The sequence below is a fragment of the Emys orbicularis genome, chromosome 8 (assembly GCF_028017835.1).
Source record: "Emys orbicularis isolate rEmyOrb1 chromosome 8, rEmyOrb1.hap1, whole genome shotgun sequence".
Lineage (NCBI taxonomy): Eukaryota > Metazoa > Chordata > Testudines > Emydidae > Emys > Emys orbicularis.
In genome coordinates this window covers 19,166,702-19,190,051 of record NC_088690.1, presented here as the reverse complement: position 1 = coordinate 19,190,051, position 23,350 = coordinate 19,166,702, and the positions used below count along the sequence as shown (strand labels likewise).

Here is a 23,350-nt window from a genome sequence, read left to right as displayed (position 1 = left end):
CGTTCTTAAGATAATTTTGGTGGCAAGTGCCAACAGAATGCAAGCATGGCAGAACACTGTTCCAAACGCATATTCTAATCTAGGCAGGAACCTTTACTAGATAATGGGAACTGTTCCTATCTGAATTAGAATACGGTTTTTGAAACTTGTTTCACCATGCTTTGATCCCATCAGCACTGACCATCTAGGCAGCTCATTATCCTTGCTCTAAAACGTTAATTATGCTTTTGTTTCTTAGCCTCTCTCTTCATTGGGTGTAATAAAAGGCAGAGAATTTTTTAAAAAATTCAAAACACAACCAACAAAAGACAGACACAGGACAACTTGAGTGTCATCTACATTTAGGCAGTTTTATTAGACAACTTGAAAAAAGTTGAGACTGCTTTAATTTACAAATGTATTAATGATTTCAGTAACCTGGCAATTATGGAAAAGAAATATTTTACAAACGTTACAAAAGTTGTAATGTATTTTGAAATACAGAAAAGGCTATTAGTCAACAGTAAAGATATATATTATGTGATGATAGTTTTTCAATCCGATTGCAAAATAGTGTTTTTATGTCTATGCCTTCTCAAACCTACAATAAATCTTGAGGCTAAGGCACTTTGCATATATGTTCACTAGCATATAAGAAAAAACATTATAAGGAGACTGCAATAAATGGATGCTCTTATGCCTAGTAGTGGCTGTCAGTGTACCAGACTCTTGTGAATGGGCACAGCTCTTGACAAATAAACTGAAGGCTATTTCTTCCTACTTCTGATAATTTAACTAAAGATTAATTCAAGCAAATTTAGATTTAAGGAGGCCAGAAGAGAATTCTGAGATTTAAACTCTTTATTGACTTTAATTATTATTTCAACTGCTTTTAAAAAAAGGAAAAACTATGATGATAATTGCATGGAAACCGACAGTGAGAATTAGCGTATGTAGCAATTTTTCAGAAAAAAATGTTTACTGTCTCCACCCAACAGCTATCTACTGATTTGTAATGAACCCACCCCGATGGCATCTAGGTGCAACACAAAAAGTCTTCAAAGCATTAGAGCAGCCTCAGTAGGACCTTGTTTTCTTTTTAAAAGATTGTTTCTGATGCTGATTAAGAAGGGGATATTGACAGTTAATGTCTCACAATCTCTATTTCCATAGAGCACCTGCCCATACAACAAACCCCCCTTTCTGAGTAAAAGAAAAAAAATCACCACCACCTCAAAGAAAACTCTGGAGTGGTAACTTAGAAATGTGTTTAGTGCATCCTTTTCATTTCTGTGTATCAAGTCCAAAGAGTGAAATATGAAACATTCATTTAAACCACGAGGGACCAATCATTTACTCACATTAGTTCCATTAAATTTAATGGGGCAACCCACAAGCTTAGTTATCTGCAGAATCCGACACCATTTGTACTTTAAACTATCCTTTTCTTATTTTTCACTCAACTAAATGGTGGAGTTAAAGAACAGCAATCTGTAATACAAAAAATTACTTCTTCAAAATCCAGGCAAAACAGATAAACCAAAAGTGAATTTTCCTCAAACAGCTCAACTCGTAATCTGAGCACGTAATTTCCCTGAGTAATAGTTTACAATTATAACATTCTACACTAAAATCAGCATGGTGCAACAAATTTTACCCATAAGGATAGTGGCCTTGATTGTGAAAGTCATGAACAAAAACACAAGAATGTTTGCTGATGTTTGACATCATATTCTTCTGCTAAATGTCCTACAGTGAAGCCCACAATGATCATTTTAAAGAGGCCAGGAAAACTAACAAGAAAAATTGTGTTTTAGATACACTCAATGATTTTCAGTTTCCTTCAATCTGAAAATGCAGCAAATAGAAAATGTTGCATCTAATCGTTAGTGCTGTGGAAACTTTCATCACATCAATATAGTGCAGTCTCAACTTGGAAAATAAAATAACGGTTTTGTGCCTAAAAAAATTTAAAACTATACCTATGCAAAATATATGATAAGCAACATATTCCTATCAGCAAAGTGAAATTTGAGTACATTGCATTATTTGTGTTTCAAAAATATTTTCAGTTTACATTTTTTTCACTGATAAGAAGGATAAACCAAAGTCCACAGTCTCAGAGTACTGACATAGCAGTAATTACTTTTCAAGCCTTTATTTGTGTGGAAATCCACAGGATGTCAATTGTGAAAAGTTACTTTGGACATCAAATGCTTGTGCAGATATTTTTCTAGGTTAGGGGAGATAGCATCACATCAATTCTCTTCATGGCTGTTACATATTTATTCATGGTATTTTATTCTCCAGATCATCACAGCCTGGAAACATTCAGTTACGAATGAATAAGCTGAAAATATGCAAGCATGAAAATTGTTTCTTCTCAAATTGCTATTCCACAAAATTAGTGGTTAAAATAACTATCCAATCTAAATATTCAGTTTCTTCTAATTGCAAATGTCATAATTTGATGCACCTATTTTTCTATGACAAAATAAATTAGAGTTACTGGTTCCTTGCTCCTTTTCAGGTGTACTGAAATGTATTACATATGCCTCTAAAGTTAAGGTCATGCCAGAATGAACCTCTACAAAATTAAATGCTTCCTTCACAATCTGAAGGATTCACTATCTCATAGTAGTAAAATGTGCTAATATAATAATAGTGTGATTATATGAATGTTTATTAGAATAATGACATTTAAAAATATATTGTACTGTTTGAATATTACCATTTTTTCTTACAAGAGTTGAAAGTAAGGGTGTGAGTAAAAGTATTTTTAAAAAACTAACAAGAACTGAGGCAATGCCGAGTCCTGTAGCATCTGCTGTATTAAAGATGTCTAACTGGAACATTTCACTTCTTTGTAATTCAGGCATTTGACTCACAACACAACAGAGGTGTTCAGTGCATTCTGATTATAAACTTCGACAGCAGTTTGAAATATTTCTTTGGTGGGGAAACTATACATACCGTATATACTCTATCATAAGCCGGTTCCTTTATAAGCTGACCCCCCCAAGATGGATAAGTAAAAATGGAAAATTTTTATAACCCGTTCATAAGCCAACCCTATAATTCAGGGGTCAGCGAACTTTGGCTCCCGGGCCATCGGGATAAGCCGCTGGTGGTCCGAGATGGTTTGTTTACCTCGAGTGTCCGCAGGCACGGAGGTAAACTTAAGTAAACACAGTGTCCAGGCGCGTCAGCTACTTACCCTGATGGGCTGGGACAGCAACTGGTGGGGAAATTTTGGGGGGGGGAGAAGCTGGGAGTCAGGGGAGTAACCCGTGACCACCCCGCACATGACCCCACCCATAACCCGGGACCCCCACACTCTCCCCATCCCATCCCTTCCCACCTTATCTGGGGAGGGCCAGGGGAGGATGTCTCTGGCCTGGCTGGAGCTGCTCCGGCAGGCTGGGCAGCGCAGCCGCAGCCTGCTCCGGCGGGCCAGACCGGGCGGTGCGGCCGCAGCATGTTCCAGCGGGCTGGGCCAGGTGGCACGGCCGCAGCGTGCTCTGGCAGGCCGGGCGGCACGGCCACAGCCTGCTCTGGGGGGTGGGGCCAAGTGGCACGATTGCAGCCTGCCAGCCCCAAAGCTGCAGCTGCTTCGGAGGCTGGGGGGAGAGCAGCATGGCCAGAAGCGGAGAGACTCTGGCCCCACCTCTTCCCTTCTGGCTCTGCTGCCTCTCCTTGCTCCCTCTGTTGGGGGGGAGGGGCTGTACCTCTCTATACCCATTCATAAGCCGACCCCCGTCTCTGATGCTTCCCTTTTTTACTAAAAAAATTCAGCTTATGAACAAGTATATACGGTAAGAAGTAATGTCAGTTTATAACACGGTAAGACATTAAAATGGAGTTATTATCAGATTACCCCCAACATAAACCCACAGTTACAACTAGAGTGGGATGAAAACAGAATATTTTCCTTTTTTATTTGTTGAATGCTGAATAGGAGTGTAGGGGAGGGTGTTTGTTGAATCTCCTTTCCCTTTACCTGTTGTAGTGAGATCCAAGACCAGATGTGGTTCTGGTAGTGCACTATGGGCCATTAATACAAAGGTGAGCCTGAGAATGCAAAGAAATTAGAACATAGCCTCCTAGAACATCCAAAACTTCTCACTCTCCCTTTATTGTGGATTGGACAAGAGATACTTGGCAGCAGCTATTATAGGTATTCAATGGGTTGTTTTTTTTTAAACTGAGAGAACAAGCTACTGAAAATTACAATTATTTGAATACAAAGGCAAATATTTGTTCCATCCTAGTCACAAAACAGAAGTTAATCAAGTTAGCGAAACCAGGAGACTAAACTGTGCAGTCAATATATAGGCCCATTTTGATTATGCTGTTAAAAATGTCAGCTATGTTAGCTGACTCCCAACATACATTCCAATAGTATTATATCAAAATTAAAAACTAAAAATCAATAAAATAGTGCACACTGTGTAAACAAAGATTTAAGGACAGATTTAGCTATTGTGATTTCAGCTTATTCTGTACCTATTTAAAAAGCTGTCAGAAGGCTCTTTTCCCCTTAATTTGGCTGACATACAAGTGTAAAAAAGCATATTATGTTCGGATAGCATAAGGCTACATGTGCAGGCACAAACATTCCAACATACACACATACATATATACAGTATATAAACATGTATGTTGCATATCACCAACATCATAGTGAAGTCCTACCACTGCTCCCAGCTAAAGTCATCTCCTCTACCAAATACAAGAAAAAAGCCTAAAATGGTAAGAAAAATGACTGCATTGCCAGCTAGCACAAGACCACAGGCTCCCCACTTGATCTGAAATACAAGATGAGAAGAAAAAAAATCCTTATTTGGTTTACATGACGTGTACAGATCTGTGTTACTTTCATGCATTAGATAAGCTAAATGAAATATCACACACGGGTGCTAAAAGCATAAGAGAAAAGACCAACGAACAATTGATTCAGTTCAAGCATTCAATTAGCAAGCACTGAAGTAACTAGTATTATACTTATAAATTCTCCCTTCATTAGACAGTCTTCTGCAATATACTATCTTTCAGAACTGAATAATTAAAGCAGAATCATCTTGGCAAAAAGAACAAATAATACAGGATACAGAAAATTCTTTCAAACTCAGTGCTTTCTCCTAGCTTCTATGCATTACAGATTGGAATATCTTCCATAAAATCAAGGCAAGGAATATCAATGAACAATAATTTGCAAAAATAAATAGCAATAGCTTTTTGTAGCCAAACAATCCCATGCCCCAGTCTTAAAAATATTTTGCTTTTAGGAGATGTTGCTAGGGATTAGAGTACCCTCTTGTGGGCATTTCTGGTTTTGACTACTGTCAAAAACCTACAATTGCTAAAACAATTTGTTTTTATATAGTGTCCTTCATACAGAGCATTTCAAAATACATTAGAATGAGAATAATAAGAAAGAGTCAGCAGAACGTACCGCTTCAACACGTGCAAGGATTATAGGCATTCCAAAGGCAGAAACAACAATTCCAGTTGTGAAGAAATAGGCCAATTCCCTGCAGGCACTGCTAGCTGCATCAGTGTCATCGCTTACTCTTTTTGCAATGAAGTGAGGAATGGGACAAAGGATGTAAAATATCAAGACAAACAGGGGCCAGTACACACTGTGGGAGAAAAAGCCCCAAAAAGAAAACAAAGTTACTTTTCACATTGAAATCAAATCAGACAGACAACTTTATAGATTTCAAAGGGATTTTCACATGCACAACATTAAGTATGTGTGTCTTTGTAAGATCAGGACCAACGTTTCTGCTAAATAACCTACTTTTTAGCCTTTTGATGATCAGAAAACAATTGATATGTAAGCATGTTTAATGTTTTTGCCCTTCAGTCAGTATTGGAAAAGTGTATATCTAATAGTTAATCTTAAAACTCAGTGAATTTTACAGTTATTTTTATATATTTTTTCAAAAATAAACCATCTGGTTGTTGTTTAGAATTAGTAAAATTTAAATATCATTTGTATTTTTTTTAATGCTGCTTGTGCATGTCAGATAAATTCACCTCTACTCCATTAATTCGGTATTACTATTTTAATAAAAATCAGTAAAATATTGATTAAAATCAAATCAATACTAGAGAAATCTACTGCAAAAATACTTCTACAAAGTTAAAATTACTGACTCATTAAACAATACTATATTTCTACCCAACCGAGATTCAGTATACAATGATTTTAGTCCAGTTTTTACAGGAGTTAAACATCAATGAAAATAGTGTATTTACAATAACTAGAGCCCCATTACCATGTGTTGGTTCTGGACCTTACAATGGTGTTCTAGGATAGTAGGCTTAATATGAATAATCGTAAATGCAAAGCTAAATGGGTTACAAAGCCATCCAATCAGAGTCCACAATTCTTAGTTAACAACTACTAAACTTATCTTTTAGCTAATAAAACAGTGGTTAAATGTGCATACTCCAAATTATATGGGACCGACATACAACTAGACTGCATATGCGTATTGACATGGGCAGTTCAAGAACACAAAGTTAGAACAAAGTCAATTTTTATTTTTGAACTGAATTATTTCTTACCCATAATATTCTAGGGCACATCCCAACATAAGAAACGTTAGACCAATGGCTCCACTGAAGGATAAACCAACAAGGGCTGTACAAGAGCAAAGAAATGGATTGTTATGCTGAAAACTCAAAACGAAACAATAATTATTATAACTTTAAGAGGAAGTCACCCTGACATTGTCAGAGCAAAACTTTCTCCAAGAGTCAGTAAAAACTGGCCTTGTCTTGAATCAGCAGCTGCAATGCAAAGTGATTCATTATTTCAATTCATTGTGTGATTTGGTTACTAATGATCATTGTAGCAGACAAGTGCATTCCTCATTCGTTTGATTTTTATTCTTCACCTTTTCTGCTCTTGATACTATATTCTTCCTTGAATGACCATAGCAACAACTTATTGATGCTTCAAAATAGAAGTTTGGGGATTTTTACTCTTTTTAAAGTTTCACTAAAATCTAATAATAGCATTTTTATATATTGTGAAATCAAGACACACCATAACACAAATAAGGCTTTTATTGGACTTTAAACTGTTCCCTATCGTGTTTGCAATCCACACACTGTAGCACCCTAAGAGTGCATGGAAAGCAAAAAATGAAACCAACAAGTCTCTCTCATTATCCCCAAGCTAAAAAAGGCCAAAGTATCATCAGATCCTGATCTTTGAGGATACGGGCTTTTGTAACATCACCTCAAGCCTTTCAAAACTATTCACAACTTTTACAGATGTCAGCCACTTCAGGGAACACCTGCTGAAGGATGGAGGAGCTGGGAAGCTACTCTGGGGGCAAAACGAGAAACAGAGGATCCAGAGAACTGAGGGGGACCAGATTTGAGGACAGGGAGGATGGGGAAGAATCAGAGGGGGCCGCAAGGGAGAATTGGGGATGTCCAGACTCGGAGGCGAGGGGGAACAGCGGGGAGAAATGGAGGGGTGTCCAGGACGGAAGGAACGGGAGAATCAGGGATGTCAGGGAGACTCAGGGGGCAAGGAGGAGAGTGAGGTGAGGAGGAACTGGGGGAGGGCGACCCAGTGAGGGAGAGGCGACGAGGCTCAGGGAGGAGGGAACGGGAACTCGGTGATGTCGTGGCTCCAAAGGAGGAATCGGAGTGTCCAGGCTCCAGGTGGGAGGAATCAAGATGACACGGCTCAGGAGAGTATCGTGACTGGGCAGGGAGGGAATCGAGGGGTGATGAGCCTCATAGTAGGGAATTGGCGTGAGCAATCGGAGTGTCCAGGCTCAGGAAGGTATTGTAGCTGGGGGGGGAGGGGGGCAACTCAGGAGGTGATGAGGCTCAGAAAGGGGAAATCAGAGTGTCCAGGCTCACGGAGGGTGGGAAGAATCGAGGTGTCCAGGCTAGGGTTGCCAACTTTGGTTGGATGAATTCCTGGAGACTCCAGGACAATCCTGGAGGCTTGGCAACCCTAGTCCAGGCTCGGGAGGGTACCGTGGCTGGGGGGCACAGGAGGGGAGTAGTGGGATTAGGATGCTGGAGAGGGAATCTGGGTGTCCAGGTTTGGGAGTGGCTTGAAGAGTAGGAATCGGCGGGGGGAGGTGTGACGAGGCTCGGAGATGGGGGGATCAGGATGTCCAGACTCAGGAGGGTAGGGTGTTTGGGAGAGGAGGAATCGGGGGGTGACGAGGCTCGGCAGAGGGGATCGTGGCTGGGGGCAGGGAATTGGGGTTGACGAGGCTCGGAGGAGGAGTCGGGGGGTGACAAGGCTCGGGAGAGTATCATGGCAGGGGGGCAATCGGGGGTGACGAGGCTCGGGGACGGAATTGGAGGATGACGAGGGTCGGGGTGACGAGGCTCGGGAGAGTATCGTGGCGGGGGGAGTCTGGGGATGACGAGGCTCGGGGGGGGGCGGGAGTCTGGGGATGACGAGGCTCGGGGGAATATCGTGGCGGGTGGACACTCGGGGGGTGACGAGGCTCGGGGGGGCAATGGGGGATGACGAGGCACGGGGGGAAATGGGGGGAGGTGACGAGGCTAGGGGAGAGTCGGGGGGAGGTGACGAGGCTCGGGAGGGCAATGGGGGGTGACGAGGCTCGGGGGGAGTAGGGGGGAGGTGACGAGGCTCGGGGGGAGTAGGGGGGAGGTGACGAGGCTCGGGGGGGGATGACGAGGCTCGGGGGGAGCTGACGAGGCTCGGGGGGCAATGTGGGGGAGGTGACGAGGGGAGGTGACGAGGTTCGGGGGGGAGTCGGGGGGAGGTGACGAGGCTCGGGGGGCAACGGGAGGGTGACGAGGCTCGGGGGGGAGTCGGGGGAGGTGACGAGGCTCGGGGGGGAGTCGGGGGAGGTGACGAGGCTCGGGGGGGGAGTCGGGGGAGGTGACGAGGCTCGGGGGGGCAATGGGGGGTGACGAAGCTCGGGGGGAGGTGACGAAGCTCGGGGGGGCAATGGGGGGGTGACGAGGCTCGGGAAGGGAGTCGGGGGGAGGTGATGAGGCTCCGGGGGGCAATGGGGGGGGTGACGAGGCTCGCGGGGAGGTGACGAGGCTCGGGGGGGCGACGAGGCTCGGGGGGGAGGTGACGAAGCTCGCGGGGCAATGGGGGGGTGACGAGGCTCGGGGGGGAGTCGGGGGGAGGTGACGAGGCTCGGGGGGGAGTCGGGGGGAGGTGACGAGGCTCGGGGGGGGCAATGGTGGGTGACGAAGCTCGGGGGGGAGTCGGGGGAGGTGACGAGGCTCGCGGGGCAATGGGGGGGTGACGAGGCTCGGGGGGGAGTCGGGGGGAGGTGACGAGGCTCGGGGGGGAGTCGGGGGGAGGTGACGAGGCTCGGGGGGGCAATGGGGGGTGACGAGGCTCGGGAGGGGAGTCGGGGGGAGGAGACGAGGCTCAGGGGGGGCAATGGGGGGGTGACGAGGCTCGGGGGGGGAGTCGGGGGGAGGTGACGAGGCTCGGGGGGGAGTCGGGGGGAGGTGACGAGGCTCGGGGGGGAGGTGACGAGGCTCGGGGGGGCAACGAGGGGATGACGAGGCTCGGGGGGGAGTCGGGGGAGGTGACGAGGCTCGGGAGGGGAGTGGGGGGAGGTGACGAGGCTCGGGGGGCAATGGGGGGAGGTGACGAGGCTCGGGGGGGAGTCGGGGGGAGGTGACGAGGCTCGGGGAGAAGTCGGGAGCTCCCCAGGAGACTGGGTGCAGGCCTCGGCCGGCGCCGCTCGGTACCTTTCACCCCCGCCATGGTCGCGGGGAGCAGAGAACGAGGCGCGAGCTCCGCTTTTTGGGGCGCCGAGCGGATCTGCGGGCTGCGGCTATTTCCGGCTTCCGCTCGCGGAGACACCCCCCCTTAGCTCCGCCCCGGCCCAACCCACGTGGCCACAGAGGGCAGGCGCCGTTAAAGGGCCAGCGGCTCCACGCTGACGCCTCAGGCTCAGCCCCGCCTCTGCCGCACCAGAGGGAGCCCGTGTCTATCCCCGCCCTGCAGCGGGTGGAGCCGCGCTTGTCCGCGTCCCCCGCGGATGCTTTATTCCCCTTCGCCCCCCCCGTGAACCAACCCTCGGTTCGCCAAAGCCCCGAACCTCTCCAGCGAGGTTTGACCGCGAGCGGGCTCGTCCCCAGCGAGCCTCTGAACCCAGCCGCCCTCTCTCCATCGCAGCCCGCCTGGGCCAGCTGCAGAGGGAGGGCGACAAGGCCCGGGGTGGTTCCTTGCCAGCTGCATTGGAGGCCGGTGGCTTGTGCCTTAAAGCGCTCGGCAGCATCACGCGTGGATTTGGCTGGCGGACTCCAGAGTGGGGCGTGGCCCTGGCAGGCTCCCTTCCTCCCACAGTCCCACTGCCAGGGGGAGCAGGAGGAACCTGCCCCAGAGAGACTTTTTCTCCCACGTGTTTCGGTGTAATAAGCACTGGACAGACGAGAGTTTTGAGCAGGCTGAGTAACTATTGCTGCTGCTGCTGCGGCTACATCAGGTTTTGCTTCTATTTGCTACCCTAATCCTGCTCCTTCCCCCATCAGCCCTATGAGAGTCTTGCAGGTAGACAGTCTGCAATTCTCAGCTGAAAAGAGCCTTAACAAAAAAGTTATTTTTCTAGACGCCGTCTTGTAGTGTTGCCCCTGCCTTGGCTCATCTAAGGAAACAGTCCTACAGAAGTCAGCTGGTTTGAATTTAATAATAAAGTTGTGGTCTACAGCCCACTGATGGTATGAACAGGGCCGGCTCTAGGCACCAGCAAAACAAGCTGGTGCTTGGGGCGGCACATTTTTAGGGGCGGCATAGCCGGCGCCAGAATGCTGCCCCTAAAAATGTGCCCTGGCCGCCGCTTCTCGCCCTCCCTCCCAGGCTCTCAAGCCTGGGAGGGAGGGGGAGCAGTGGCGCGCGAATCGGCTGTTTCGCGCGCCGCGGCCACTCGGAGTCTCCCCCTCCCTCCCAGGCTCTCAAACCTGGGAGGGAGGGGGAGATCCTGAGCGGCCGTTTCGCGCGCCGCTGCTCCCAAACCTGGGAGGGAGGGAGGGAGGGAGGGGGAGATCCCGAGTGGGAGCGGTGCGGGTGCCGCTTCTCCCCCTCCCTCCTAGGCTTGAGAGCCTGGGGGGAGGAGGCAGGGCTGGGGATTTGGGGAAGGGGCGGAGTTGAGGCGGGGCCGGGGGTGGGGTAATTAAAAAACGGGCGGCCAAAATTGTTTTTGCTTTGGGCGGCAAAAATCCTAGAGCTGGCCCTGGGTACGAACCAGAGGTACCGCAAATCCGGATCAGGGGTTACCACCCAATTAAAACATGAGCACCAAATTTATTAATTTGTCTCCTATAGAAAACCAGCATCAAGATTATCCAAGTGCGCTACAACTTATTACTTAATTAGATCAGTCTTGCTGAAAGTCATAGTCACTGACATGGGCCCATTAAATGAGGTTTGCCATTTGTATGGTAGCGCAGTAGGAGTAGCAAAGGATAAACCTAGCAAAACAAAACAAATTGGTAGACCTTGTGGCAACTGAGAAATTACACACTCGTTCTTGGTGTATGTTTGATAGAAATGGAGGCAATATGAAATGTTATGAATACTGTAGGAGCTGCAGTGTATTAACCTATGAATACTGATATATACCAATGGTACCAGGTCAGCAAGGGGAAGTTCCTCTGTGCGTTAGAAGACTTTCTTGTGTGAATACATTGGTCTAATTCTTATTGGAGTTAGGGCAGTATTTATTATATGCCTATACTGCTTGAATTCAATGGGGAACTGCACAGGAAGGCAAAACAATGTCTTTCCAGATACAAATACGTATGTACACAGTAGAGACAAGGCGGGTGAGGTAATATCTTTTTCTGGACCAACTTCTGCTGGTGAAAGAGACAAGCTTTGGAGGTACACAGAGTTCTTCTTCATGTCTGGGAAAGGCACTCAGAGGTCTTGTCTACACTACAGACTTATGTCAATATAACTACATCGCTCAGGGTATGAAAAAACCACACCCCTGAGCCACAGTTATACCCGACCTAACCCACCATGTAGACAGCGCTATGTTGGCTGGAGAGCGTCTCCCACCAACATAGCTACCACCTTTCAGGGAGGTGGATTAACTATGCTGATGTAAGCGCTCTCTCCCATCATCTTAGAGCGTCTTCATTAGAGCGCTACAGCTGCACTGTGCTGCACAGCTGCAGTGTTTTAAGTGTAGACCGGCCCAGAGTGTCAGAGCTAAATACAAGGGTGGAACAGAAAAGGAGTTAACACATGTTGAAAAGACCATTTAAGTGGTAAGACAAAGGAGGGTTATTGGGTTACAGAGTGTTGTAATGAGCCATAAATCCAGTGTCTTTATTATGTCCATAATTTTTGGAGCCTAGCAGAATTATGAATTAAAGTTCCCAGGCTAGCCTTTTGAAGGTGTTGTGCAGATTTCCTTTGAGGATAAGGACTGAGAGGTCAGAGATGGTACACATTAGGAAGATAGTAGGACCAGCTTCAAGATCCTATATCTTGTCTCCAAGACAGCGTAAGCCTTGTTTTGCCGGGCTGGTAACTAGAGACTAAAAACCTAGAGTTAAAAAGTACTGCGTAGGAGAAGGGCATTCAGTGGTGAGTAGCTGTCTCAGCAGGCAGACTCTGCAGAGGGAATCTGAAGGAATGGGGATTTCCCACACCCTGGGAATGGTGAGCATTAGGGAAAAGCAGGCATACTTAGGCTGGTTTATTTTAAAGATTTATTTTCTCTTAAGTTCATTTGTTCTAAATAAGTGATACTTTGCTTTAAGGAAGCTACTTGGTCACCCATTACTGCTGTTCTTGGCCCTGAGGTAGTAGAATTGCAGGGTCTGAGCCCAAGTCAGGGCTGCTGCTAAGGTAATCATTGTGGATACACAGGGGACTAGCACCGAGCACCTGGAGGGGGTATGCTCAGAGAGATCAGGAGATCTGTGAGGTGCAGTTATGTTGCTGGCACAGAGGTGCCCGAGGCAAAGCAACAGGGGTTCGTTGCCCGGCGTGCTTCGCGCCAATAAACACACCGGGGTGGAGAAACAATCAAAGGTTTATTTGAGATCTCAAAGTGGTGCAAGGAGACAGGCAAGTCTCAAATCGAGCACACAGAACAAAGCAGCTTCTCTCTTCTTATACTTTACAATCAAGCCCCCCCTTCTCTCCCTCCGCATCACCCCCCCCACACTCCCCCTCCCTTCTCTACCGAAGACATGTTCATACATTTAAGCCGTTAAGTCATTCTAGGGCTATAAATCTAGCTTGTTAGTAACATTCCTCTAAACAATCATTGGGTCCTTTTTACTCTAGTTTACTATGTTTGCATGTTTCCTCCAGCTAGAAACATGCAAACCTCATCATTATTGCTTAGGACCTGGTTATAAGCAAGGTCGTAATAGGTAACTGACTATTTACACATTCCAATTCCTGTCCTTGGCTCTTGAGGCCGCTTAAAGTTAAACATGGAAGAACAGAGTTTAAACATGGAAGAACTCTGGTTCATATATAGGCCTAATGACGCCATCAGTTCCCTCCTTTGAGAATACTCAACAAACTTTTGGCTGAGTTTTCTCATATTCTGTAGACAAGATATGATTGAGTGCCATGGAGCTGGGGTTCTCAATGAGAGGGTATGCTGGGATTTCTGGGGAACGGGGGGCACAAAGCTTACGGAGGAGCAATTTAAAACAAGCAATCAGGAGGAGGGTGACCAGGCACAGTACCACACCTGTGAGGAGGAGACGCACAAGGCTATTTCCCAGTCCTCCTAGGTTGGGCAACCAACTCCAAAGGGAATCAAAACTTGTGGGTTCCCTTTCCTGAGCCTTCCACTGCTCAAAAGCCTGTTCGGCTGACAGGACGTGCTTGTTAATGTCCTGTGAGTTTTCTGGGACATAAGTACAACATTCACTCCCAATAAGGGCACACACTCCGCCCTGGGAGGCTAAAACATAATCTAAGGCCTGTCTGTTTTGCAGGGACAGCAACCGGAGCTGGTAAAGCTCTGAATTAAGGCTTTTCTCTATGGCCAAGGTCTCATTGGCATACTTGGTGAGAAACAGAGAGAGCCTACGATAAAACTGAGCCAGTCATCCCACCCCATAGGATGGGAGAAAGATCATACCCAATCTGTCTCCTTCTGAAATGGGCTCTGGGGTGGCATACAAAGATCTATGCTGCCTAGGGCGGCCAGGGGGCAGTTTAGGGAAAACACGAAGGGGAGGGGCAAGATATCCTAGGTAGCAGCTTCCATACCACCGATGCGGCAGCCACTTATAGGCAGAGGTACCGCAAATATAAAAGGAGTGGCCATTCCCTACCAAGCCATTATAACCACTACTCCACTTATTTGCTTGTCTGTCATTAAACGATCCGAACCGGGCGGTAGAGTCGGATTTGCCTTTAACATAGACAGGGATGGAAGTGTCACTGTCAGGGGATAAATAATACTGACAGGTGCTATTCCCAGCAAACCAGGTGTGATTGCTGGACTTAAACTGTCGATAGCACACCAAACCAGGGGCCACTGGCCGCAACCTAATAGGGGAAGGGATATACGTTGAGTTGGCCTGCGGCTTCCAGGGGTCGTCCCTTAACGCATACTGGGACTCAATGGTACAATTCTGTGACAAGGGGGTACCTGAGACATTTTTCCCCCTACTGAACCATCCCCAACAGATATCTGACCAATTCTGGGGAACTACCCTCCAGGGTAACCCTGCAGCATGGTGCGGGATTTGGGAGCATACCCAGCAGTTGGAGAGGTTAAACTCTTGGGCAAAGCAAACCTTCAGGGACTCATATGTATTTGTCTCTAAGTTAGTAGGGATTCCTTTCCATCCCGCATGTGCCTGGGGGGAAACGGGAGTTAACAAGAGGAGTGTCTCTATGGCAAAGAGCACCACTGTGGCAGACCCTAGACCTGAACCCATATTGGGCAGGTGATCCTAGGGCCTAACAATCACAATTCCCCAAATACCCACAAAATAACAATTACCAATAGCAAGCAGATTAAAAACAACAGGGACCAGGCCACCAGGTTAGGCCGGCCCTGTGAAAATAAACACAACCAACGCTCAAAGGTCTCGCGGGGAGTGCGCTGTGACTGTCCAAAGAGAGCACAGGGCATTCCCAGCAGACACTATTGTCGCCTGAATAACAGCTTAAGTCCCAGATCGTCACTGGCAGTCTTCTCTGCAGGCTGGACGGTCCACTGTTCAGGAGCAGGCACCGCTTTCAGGCGAGAGTGATGAATCCAGTTCTTGTGTCCCTCAACCTTTGCCGCTGTATGGGAGACCAGCAGGACGGTGTGAGGTCCCTTCCACTTCTCTTGGAGGGGCTCGTCCTTCCAGGTCCGAACGAGTACGGAGTCACCTGGCTGCAAGGAGTGGATCGGGGCATCCAGCGGGAGAGGCTGCAAATCTTTGGTATACCTGTGGAGAGAACAAAGAACAGCAGACAGAGAGCACATGTACTGAGATAAGAAGCCACAACCCATTTCCCACTCCCCTGCCAGAACCGGTGTACCATTCATAGGCCATGCCCTTCCAAACATAATCTCGAAGGGACTGAGCCCTAACCTGCCCTTAGGGAGAGCGCGAATGCGGAGCAAAACAAGGGGCAAAGCATCAGGCCACTTAAGGGAAGCCTCTTGGCAAACCTTTGAGAGGTGCCGCTTAAGAGTCTGATTTGTACGCTCCACTACCCCACTGGCCTGCGGTCGCCATGGCATGTGAAGCTTCCAGGGGATCTGTAGGGCATCTGATATCTTCTGAACGACTTGGGATGTGAAGTGTGTTCCATTATCAGATTCCATCCACTGGGAGAGCAATCTGAGCCTTACTCTGTGCTACTCGATATCCTCGGAGTCCAACAAAGTTCAGGAGACTCACAGTGGCTTTAAGGCAAGAGGTTAGACCCACAGCAGCAATTAACAAGTCATCCACATATTGCAGGAGGAGGACTTTGTCCTCGTTGTCCCACTCCTCCAAGTCTCTAGCCAGGGCCTGGCTGAAAAGGGTGGGGGAATTTTTAAATCCCTGGGCCAGCACTGTCCAGCAAAACTGCTTTCTAACCCTCCTTTTGTCCTCCCACTCGAAGGAGAAAATCTCCTGTGACTGGGGGTCAACCGGAATCGTGAAGAAAGCATCCTTTAAATCCAGGACTGAAAAATGGGTGTACTGCCCCCCTATAGAAGCCAACAATGTATACGGATTTGGAACAAGGGGGTGTAGAGTCTTAACCCGCTCATTAACTGCCCTCAGGTCCTGGACCAGCCGGTATGTGCCATTGGGCTTTTGTACAGGCAAGATAGCAGTGTTCCAAGCTGACTGGCATTCTCGAAGTACCCCGCACTTTAGGAACTGGTCTATAGTTTCCTGCAGTCCCTCTCTGGCCTCCCTTTTGATTGGATACTGCTTGATTCGCACTGGACCTTTTCCTGGCAAGAGCTGAACAATAATAGGAGTATGATGGGCTGCCTTTCCTGGGATCCCTGATGCCCATACCAGAGGAAAAACCCGCTTCTCCCACTGACTCCACTCTGGGGCTTGCATAGCTGAGGGCTCAATTGCAAGTGTCATTATCCAGGCATTCTCTGGGGGTAAGGTGAGGCTTATTTCATCTTGAGTGAAATGCAGGGTGGCACCTAAGCGACAAAGCAGGTCCCGTCCCAATAGAGGCGTTGGACAATCGGGGAGGTCCTCTCATTCCCCGGCCTCTTCCACCTTCCTGAAATCTTCCCCTGCCACCAGCCTGTACTGCTGCAACCATCATTTTCACTTGCCTCTTTTCCTTTTCTCCTTCCCTAAGGCTGTAAGCCCTGTTTGCAGTTTCCAGAATCTGTGCCATTGTCATGCCCATCAAATCCTCCTTTTTCTGCAGTTTCCTTTTAATATCAGGGGCAGCACGGCTGGTAAAGATACCCTTTATAATTGCCTCAGTAGCCTGATCATCGGGGTTTGCATTAGTAGTTTGCCTGATGGTATCCCGAATACGCTGCAAAAAGCAACCGGACTCTCTTTTGGCTCCTGTACTAGCTCATATGGCTTAGCCCAATTGTTATGTCGGACAGCTGAGTGTCGGAGACCATATAATAGGAGCTCCTTGTATACAGTGAGAAGGGTAAAATCCGCCGGCACATTGGGATTCCATTGGGGGTCTGCTGTAGGGACCTGAGCTGCAGCAACAGGGACGTTTGCTGCATCTGCCTCATGTCTACGCTGTGCCTCCTCCCGTGCCTTAGACGCAACCTGATTTCGCTCCACCTCAGACAGCAGGGTCCGCATAAGGACATTACAGTCATCCCAGTCAGGCTTATGACTAGCCAGACACCCTTCAAAAACCGAGATAAACTTGCTTGGATTCGTAGAGAATTCCCCTGCCTGTGTCTTAAAAGCTGCCAGATCCACCGGGTATAAACCTGCATTGTAGTGGCTGGGCGATTATCTGTTCCAGTACGGGCTATCCGAGTCTCAGTAATCAATGGATAGAATCCCACCGAGGGGGCAATCTCTGGGACCTGAGGGACCCTGTCTTTATATGGTGGGGGTGTTGGAGCCGAAGGGGACACCGACTCTGCCATCACAACCGGGGGAGGGTTCTGGGGACTAACAGTAGTTACTACCGAACCTGTCGGAGTCAAATTACACCTTTGCAAAAGATCTGACCTATTTCTTAACAACATAAACAACTGTACATACATATGTTCATTCCATTTACACGTTAGCTGACAAAACAGAAGCAATTGAAGGATCATATTATAATTAAGTGATCCCTCCGGTGGCCACCTTTCCTGGTCCTCTAGCTGATATTGAGGCCAGTCTACTGTACAGAATCTTTTCAGTTTACTTTTAATCAACGGATCCGATCCAAACACTTTCCAGTTCACCAGAATGCATTCTAAGGGTGTACACCTTGCCCTGCCTGCAGTACTCTGCCCCTGCCCCATATTAGGGAGACTCTGGGCGTCCCCAAGTCAAAACAGGTAGACACTGGGCGTCCCCAGGTCAAGACAGAAAGTCCCCACTGGACTGTTCCTACCTTATCCACAGGACCGGTTCCCCACCGTCGCCCGCAGCTGCTTCTCCACTACTCAAGCGCGTTGCACCGTTGTGCCCTCCGGGGTCGAGCAAACCACGTCTCCGCCGAGGCCCCCGATGAAGTCACCGGTGAGCTCTGGGCGTCGGTCGTCGCCGTAGTCCGTCGGCCTCCAAGAGGGGTCCGGGCAAGGCTAAATTTCAGCCTCGAGCCCACCCAGGGACGCCAAGACTGTTGCTGGCACAGAGGTGCCCGAGGCAAAGCAACAGGGGTTCGTTGCCCGGCGTGCTTCGCGCCAATAAACACACCGGGGTGGAGAAACAATCAAAGGTTTATTTGAGATCTCAAAGTGGTGCAAGGAGACAGGCAAGTCTCAAATCGAGCACACAGAACAAAGCAGCTTCTCTCGTCTTATACTTTACAATCAAGCCCCCCCCTTCTCTCCCTCCGCATCACCCCCCCCACACTCCCCCTCCCTTCTCTACCGAAGACATGTTCATACATTTAAGCCGTTAAGTCATTCTAGGGCTATAAATCTAGCTTGTTAGTAACATTCCTCTAAACAATCATTGGGTCCTTTTTACTCTAGTTTACTATGTTTGCATGTTTCCTCCAGCTAGAAACATGCAAACCTCATCATTATTGCTTAGGACCTGGTTATAAGCAAGGTCGTAATAGGTAACTGACTATTTACACATTCCAATTCCTGTCCTTGGCTCTTGAGGCCGCTTAAAGTTAAACATGGAAGAACAGAGTTTAAACATGGAAGAACTCTGGTTCATATATAGGCCTAATGACGCCATCAGTTAGACCAGTAACAGTAGCAATGTTTAATTGAGAAAAGCTGCATGAAGGTAGCATATGCACCATGATGTAGAAGTGACTATATAGAACAGTCCTTTGGTGACTTCTTATAAAGTAGGAATAAGGCCTCGGCTGGCACTAAATTAAGTGGAAGGAACCTCGAGTAAGTGTGTGCATGCATTTTTCCTTAAGATGTTTAAATGTAAAGATGGTGCCCAGCCCAACCCCAAGTTAGCAGGACACAGGAATCAACTTTTCATAGGTTTACTTGTACGTCTACCTCTTTTGATACAACAAACAGAGGAAGAGTTGTTATTTGCTCTTCATTGACCTGTGGGGTTGGGCAGGGCAGGCATGCAGAGTAGTTTGTTGATGTACATAGGGAAGGCATTCATATCCTCCTTTCTTTCAGTGGAACTTTCCTGGAGGTACTCTGCAATCCTCTCCTGAAGGGATGGCAGCCTTATTTCTTCCTCCGCTGTAGGCAGCTTTTCCGCACCACTCCACAATCAGTTTGGCTGGCACCATTGCAATAAACTGGGTAACAGCATACCAGCCCAGAAGGCTTCGGGAACCAGCAGCATCTGTGCTCTCTGCGTATGTCTGACCCTCAGGAGATAACAGTTAAAATCACCACCACCAGTAGAACCAGTACTCCATACCATTGCCTGGTTCTTGTACCCATGGGAACAGGAGCCAAGATTTTATTGTTTCATTCAACCAAAAAATTCTCTCGTTTCACCCCACCCTCACCCCGGTGGGCCATGCTCCCCATGGCTGTGGCTAGAGGGCTGTACTGTGGCGCTCCAAAGCTGAAGTGTCAATAAGCCTGGCTTAGATAAAAATTTTGTGGGGAAAAGGAAAGGGCACTCTGAAATGTAACTTTTGCTTTCCATTTGGACTGTAAATACAATGGTACATCTATTTTATCTGTAGCTACTGCCATTGCAGCCTTCTAAGGTGCCCCATCCCACACCCATCGAACACTTGAACCTGCTAGCATTAGGGTTCCTCTGGGTAGAGTATTTGGCGGTAGGGCATCCTGCCCTAGGGTTGCAGTTCCTAGGGAGAGTGTAGTAGGAGGTAGGGGTCGGGTTCCTATGGAGAGGGCTTTCCACCTTAGGGTTAGTATTTCTATAGGTAGGATACCTGGAGCTAGGGTGAGGGTTCCTATAGGAAAGGCTCCCCACCCTAGGCCCAGGGTTCCTATGAATAGGGTACTTGGAGGTATGGAAGGAGGAGAAAGAAGGGAACATGGGAGACTAGGGTCAATAAGCTACTACAAGCCAGTGCAACATGGACTGTGCTCAGAGGGCCTGGTGGGTGAATACAACAGAAACCATGGAAAAGAAAAAAAAGTGGACAGGTGAAAGGCCCAGGAGTCCCCCCAGCAAAAAGGAGAGCGAGAGATGCACCAGGACATAATGCGGCTTCTTAGGCAGCCAATATAAATACTGTAGACCAGTGTTTCTCAAACTGGGTCCACGAGGGTACTCCAGGGGGTTGGCAGGCCCCGCTGATCAACTCCCCTCCCCCACCTCTCTCCCCTGGCTAGTTCTGGGGAACAGCTGTTCAGCAGCATGCAGGAGGCACTAGGAAGGAGGGGGAGGAGGGAGGACGGGGCACACTTGGGAGAGAGGGTGGGAAGAGGAGGGATAGGGGTGGAGCAGGGGCAGGGCCCAGGACTGAGCAGGGGTTGGGGAGTCCGTGAAAAATTTTAAATCAAAATAGGGTCCTCAGGTTGCTAAAGTTTGAGAACTGCTGCTGTAGACTCTTGTTGACTTAAAGGTCCAACAATTATGGGCTCACTTCTTCGTACAATCTATGGAGAGCTTCACTTTAGCACCTCTCTACCACCCCCTACAGTCCGCATTGTTTCAGGAGCCACATCCCTACCCTTACCAGAGCCAATAAAGAGAATTGCAGCTTCAAATATACAGCAACTCTGGCTCTCACGGGTTTGTGTGTGTAGCCAAAGAGGACTGAAATGGACACGAATGTTTTCTACCTTTCTAATTTTCAAGTTCTGTTAGCATATTTTAGATGTTTATAGTATATTTGTTTTGTAGTTTTACATTTTTGCACTGTATTTGGTATACAGTAAGTTTCTATTGTTTTGGAAACGAATTCATTTTTATCACTTCACAACATGTACTGCAGAATGCCTAGTGCTACCCAGCACGCCCACTGGTTGTTACTGTACAGAACTCAGGTTCAGTGAAAAACAGTGTGTTGCAGGGATCACTCACCGCTGGTGGCACCTCCCCTGGTTAGCTCTGGGGATTAGCTCTGGTCAGGCATTGTGCTCTTCTCTGGTGATCTCTCTCCCACTGTCCTCTCATCCTGCTCCAGGAACCAGTCTCCTCTTGATGACTCAGCCCTCCCACCAGGTCACTCCATGGGTCCCCCTTCTGAGGGGGTATCAAAGTCTTTCCGGGACAAATCATCCCACACAGTCCACTGTCCTCTACATGGTCTGTGACACATCTTGAGTGGCTGGTAGGGGAACCCGGGCCCACCCTCTACTCCAGGTTCCAGCTCAGGGGCCCCACAGCAGCCAAAGTCTGTACTGTCCTACCTTGTTGCTTTCCCCAAGCCTTATCCTACTTTCCTGGCTTCCCTTCTCTTTAGATTTACCAGCCTCCCACGTTCCTGGGAGTAGCTATAGACTACTCACAGGGGTGAAAGTAACAAAGGATTTACCGGTATGCTCGAGTCCTGAGCGGGGGCGTGGCATCAACCGGAAGAGGCGGGGCCTTTAAATCAAGTTTTAAAGGCCCTGTTCCGGCTGGGAACCCTGGGGCCTTTCAATCACTCCCGGAGCTACCAGCTGCAGAGGCCTGGGGCTAAGGGGCGATTTAAAGGGCCCAGGACTCTGGCTGCCACTACTGCAGCGGAGCTCCGGGCCCTTTAAATCGCCGATGAAGCCCTGCCGCCACTACCCCGGGGCTCTGCCAGCCGGGCTCAAGCCCTTTAAAGCACCGCCCGAGCCCGGCTGCCGGAGCCCCAGGGCAGCAACAGCTATGCTCGGATGGCGTTTTAAAGGGCCGGGGCTCCCCACAGCGGCAGGAGCCCTGAGCCCCGCTGCCTGAGCCCAAGGGTAGGTGGCAGGGCTCGGGCGGCACTTTAAAGGACTCCTGGCAGCGGCAGGAGCCCTGAGCCCTTTAAATCGCCGCCCAAGCCTGGCTGCCTGAGCCCCAGGGCTTGGGAGGCTATTTAAAAGGGCCCGGGGTTCCAGCCGCTGCAGGGAGCCCCTGGCCCTTTAAAGCGCCAGCCTGGGGAAGCCGGTCTGGTCTGGCACGGCGTACCGGCTCTTGCTGGTATGCTGTACCGGCCTGTACCGGCTTACTTTCACCTCTGACTACCTTAGAGTCCTGACCATACCTCCCTCCTCCCAGGGAGTGACTAGAGCCTGCCTTCCTGCTACACCCAGCTCCTGGGCTTTACACAGGCCCTTCCAGTTCCTGCCCAGCTGAGTCTGCTTCCACTTAGCAGCCACTTCACAGCCTAAATCTCTCCCCTTGTTGCTGCTTAAGTGGTTGATTCCTCCCACCCACCCCATTCAACCCTCTCAGGGCCAGTAGGGGGAAAATACACCCTATCCCACAGTGTAATAAGTATAAATGTATACCAAGCAGTGCATAACTCAGGTGTATTGATAAATTTACACCATTACACAATTCATAACAGCCCCCAACACTTCAGAGCCAGGTAAAGCGCAGTCCACCACACCTCATTACTGTGGCTGGCCATTAAAGTGATCTTTCAAGGCCTCCCTCAGTTGCATAGCTCTGCACTGAGCTCTTCTATCAGCCTTTGTATCTAGCTGTTCAAACTCAGGAGACATCTGCTCCACCACTGCATCCCACCCTCAGAATCACAGAATATCAGGGTTGGAAGGGCCCTCGGGAGGTCATCTAGTCCAACCCCCTGCTCAAAGCAGGACCAATCCCCAGATTTTTGCCCCAGATCCCTAAATGCCCCCCTCAAGGATTGAACTCACAACTCTGGGTTTAGCAAGGCAATGCTCAAACCACTGAGCTATCCCGGTGGCAATTCCCCCCCTTTGCTTCACAGATGTTGTGCAAGACACAACAGGGAGGGATATTTTGCTCACTGAGATCCACTCTAGTGAGTAGCCAATGCCAGCCTCACTTCTGTCTACCAAAAGTGCATTCAATTGTCATTCTGCACCTGCTGAGCCAGTAGCTGAAGCTTTCCTTAGTGCTGTCATGGTGGCCCGTGTATGGCTTCATGAGCCAGAGGAGCAAGGAGTAGGCTGGATCCCCCAGGACCATTATTGGCATTTCAACATTGCCTCTGGTAAATCCAATGGTCAGGAAAGAAGGTCCCTGCTTGCAGCTTTCTGAACAGTCATATGTTCTTAAAGATTGAAGTGTCATGCACTGTCCCTGACCAGCCCACACTGATACCTGGGAAGTATTCCCGGTGATTCACCAACACTAGAATAACCATAGAAAAGTAGCCCTTTCTATTGATGTACTCTGTGGCAAGGTGGGCTGGTGCCAAAATAGGGATGTGCATGAT

At 48.4% G+C, this 23,350-nt stretch overlaps 1 protein-coding gene across 1 annotated transcript; it reads right to left on the bottom strand.

Moving 5' to 3' along the window:
* Positions 1-329: 329 nt before the first annotated feature.
* LEPROT (leptin receptor overlapping transcript) lies at positions 330-9,837 on the bottom strand. The gene is made up of 5 exons (XM_065409124.1): positions 9,715-9,837; positions 6,556-6,631; positions 5,435-5,621; positions 3,980-4,787; positions 330-2,329 (listed from the first exon to the last, which is right to left on the bottom strand). Exons 1-4 carry the CDS (start codon positions 9,728-9,730, stop codon positions 4,671-4,673), a joined length of 396 nt encoding a protein of 131 aa, XP_065265196.1. The 5' UTR covers positions 9,731-9,837; the 3' UTR covers positions 330-2,329; positions 3,980-4,670.
* Positions 9,838-23,350: the final 13,513 nt, after the last annotated feature.

Bases quoted from the DNA above. Each gene is read 5' to 3' on its own strand.
- LEPROT (XM_065409124.1), bottom strand. The intron at 5,622-6,555 runs GTAAGAAATAAT...TTTCTCCCACAG, and splicing joins TGTGCCCTAGAATATTATGG to TGTGTACTGGCCCCTGTTTG. The intron at 4,788-5,434 runs GTACGTTCTGCT...CTTGTATTTCAG, and splicing joins TCCTTGCACGTGTTGAAGCG to ATCAAGTGGGGAGCCTGTGG.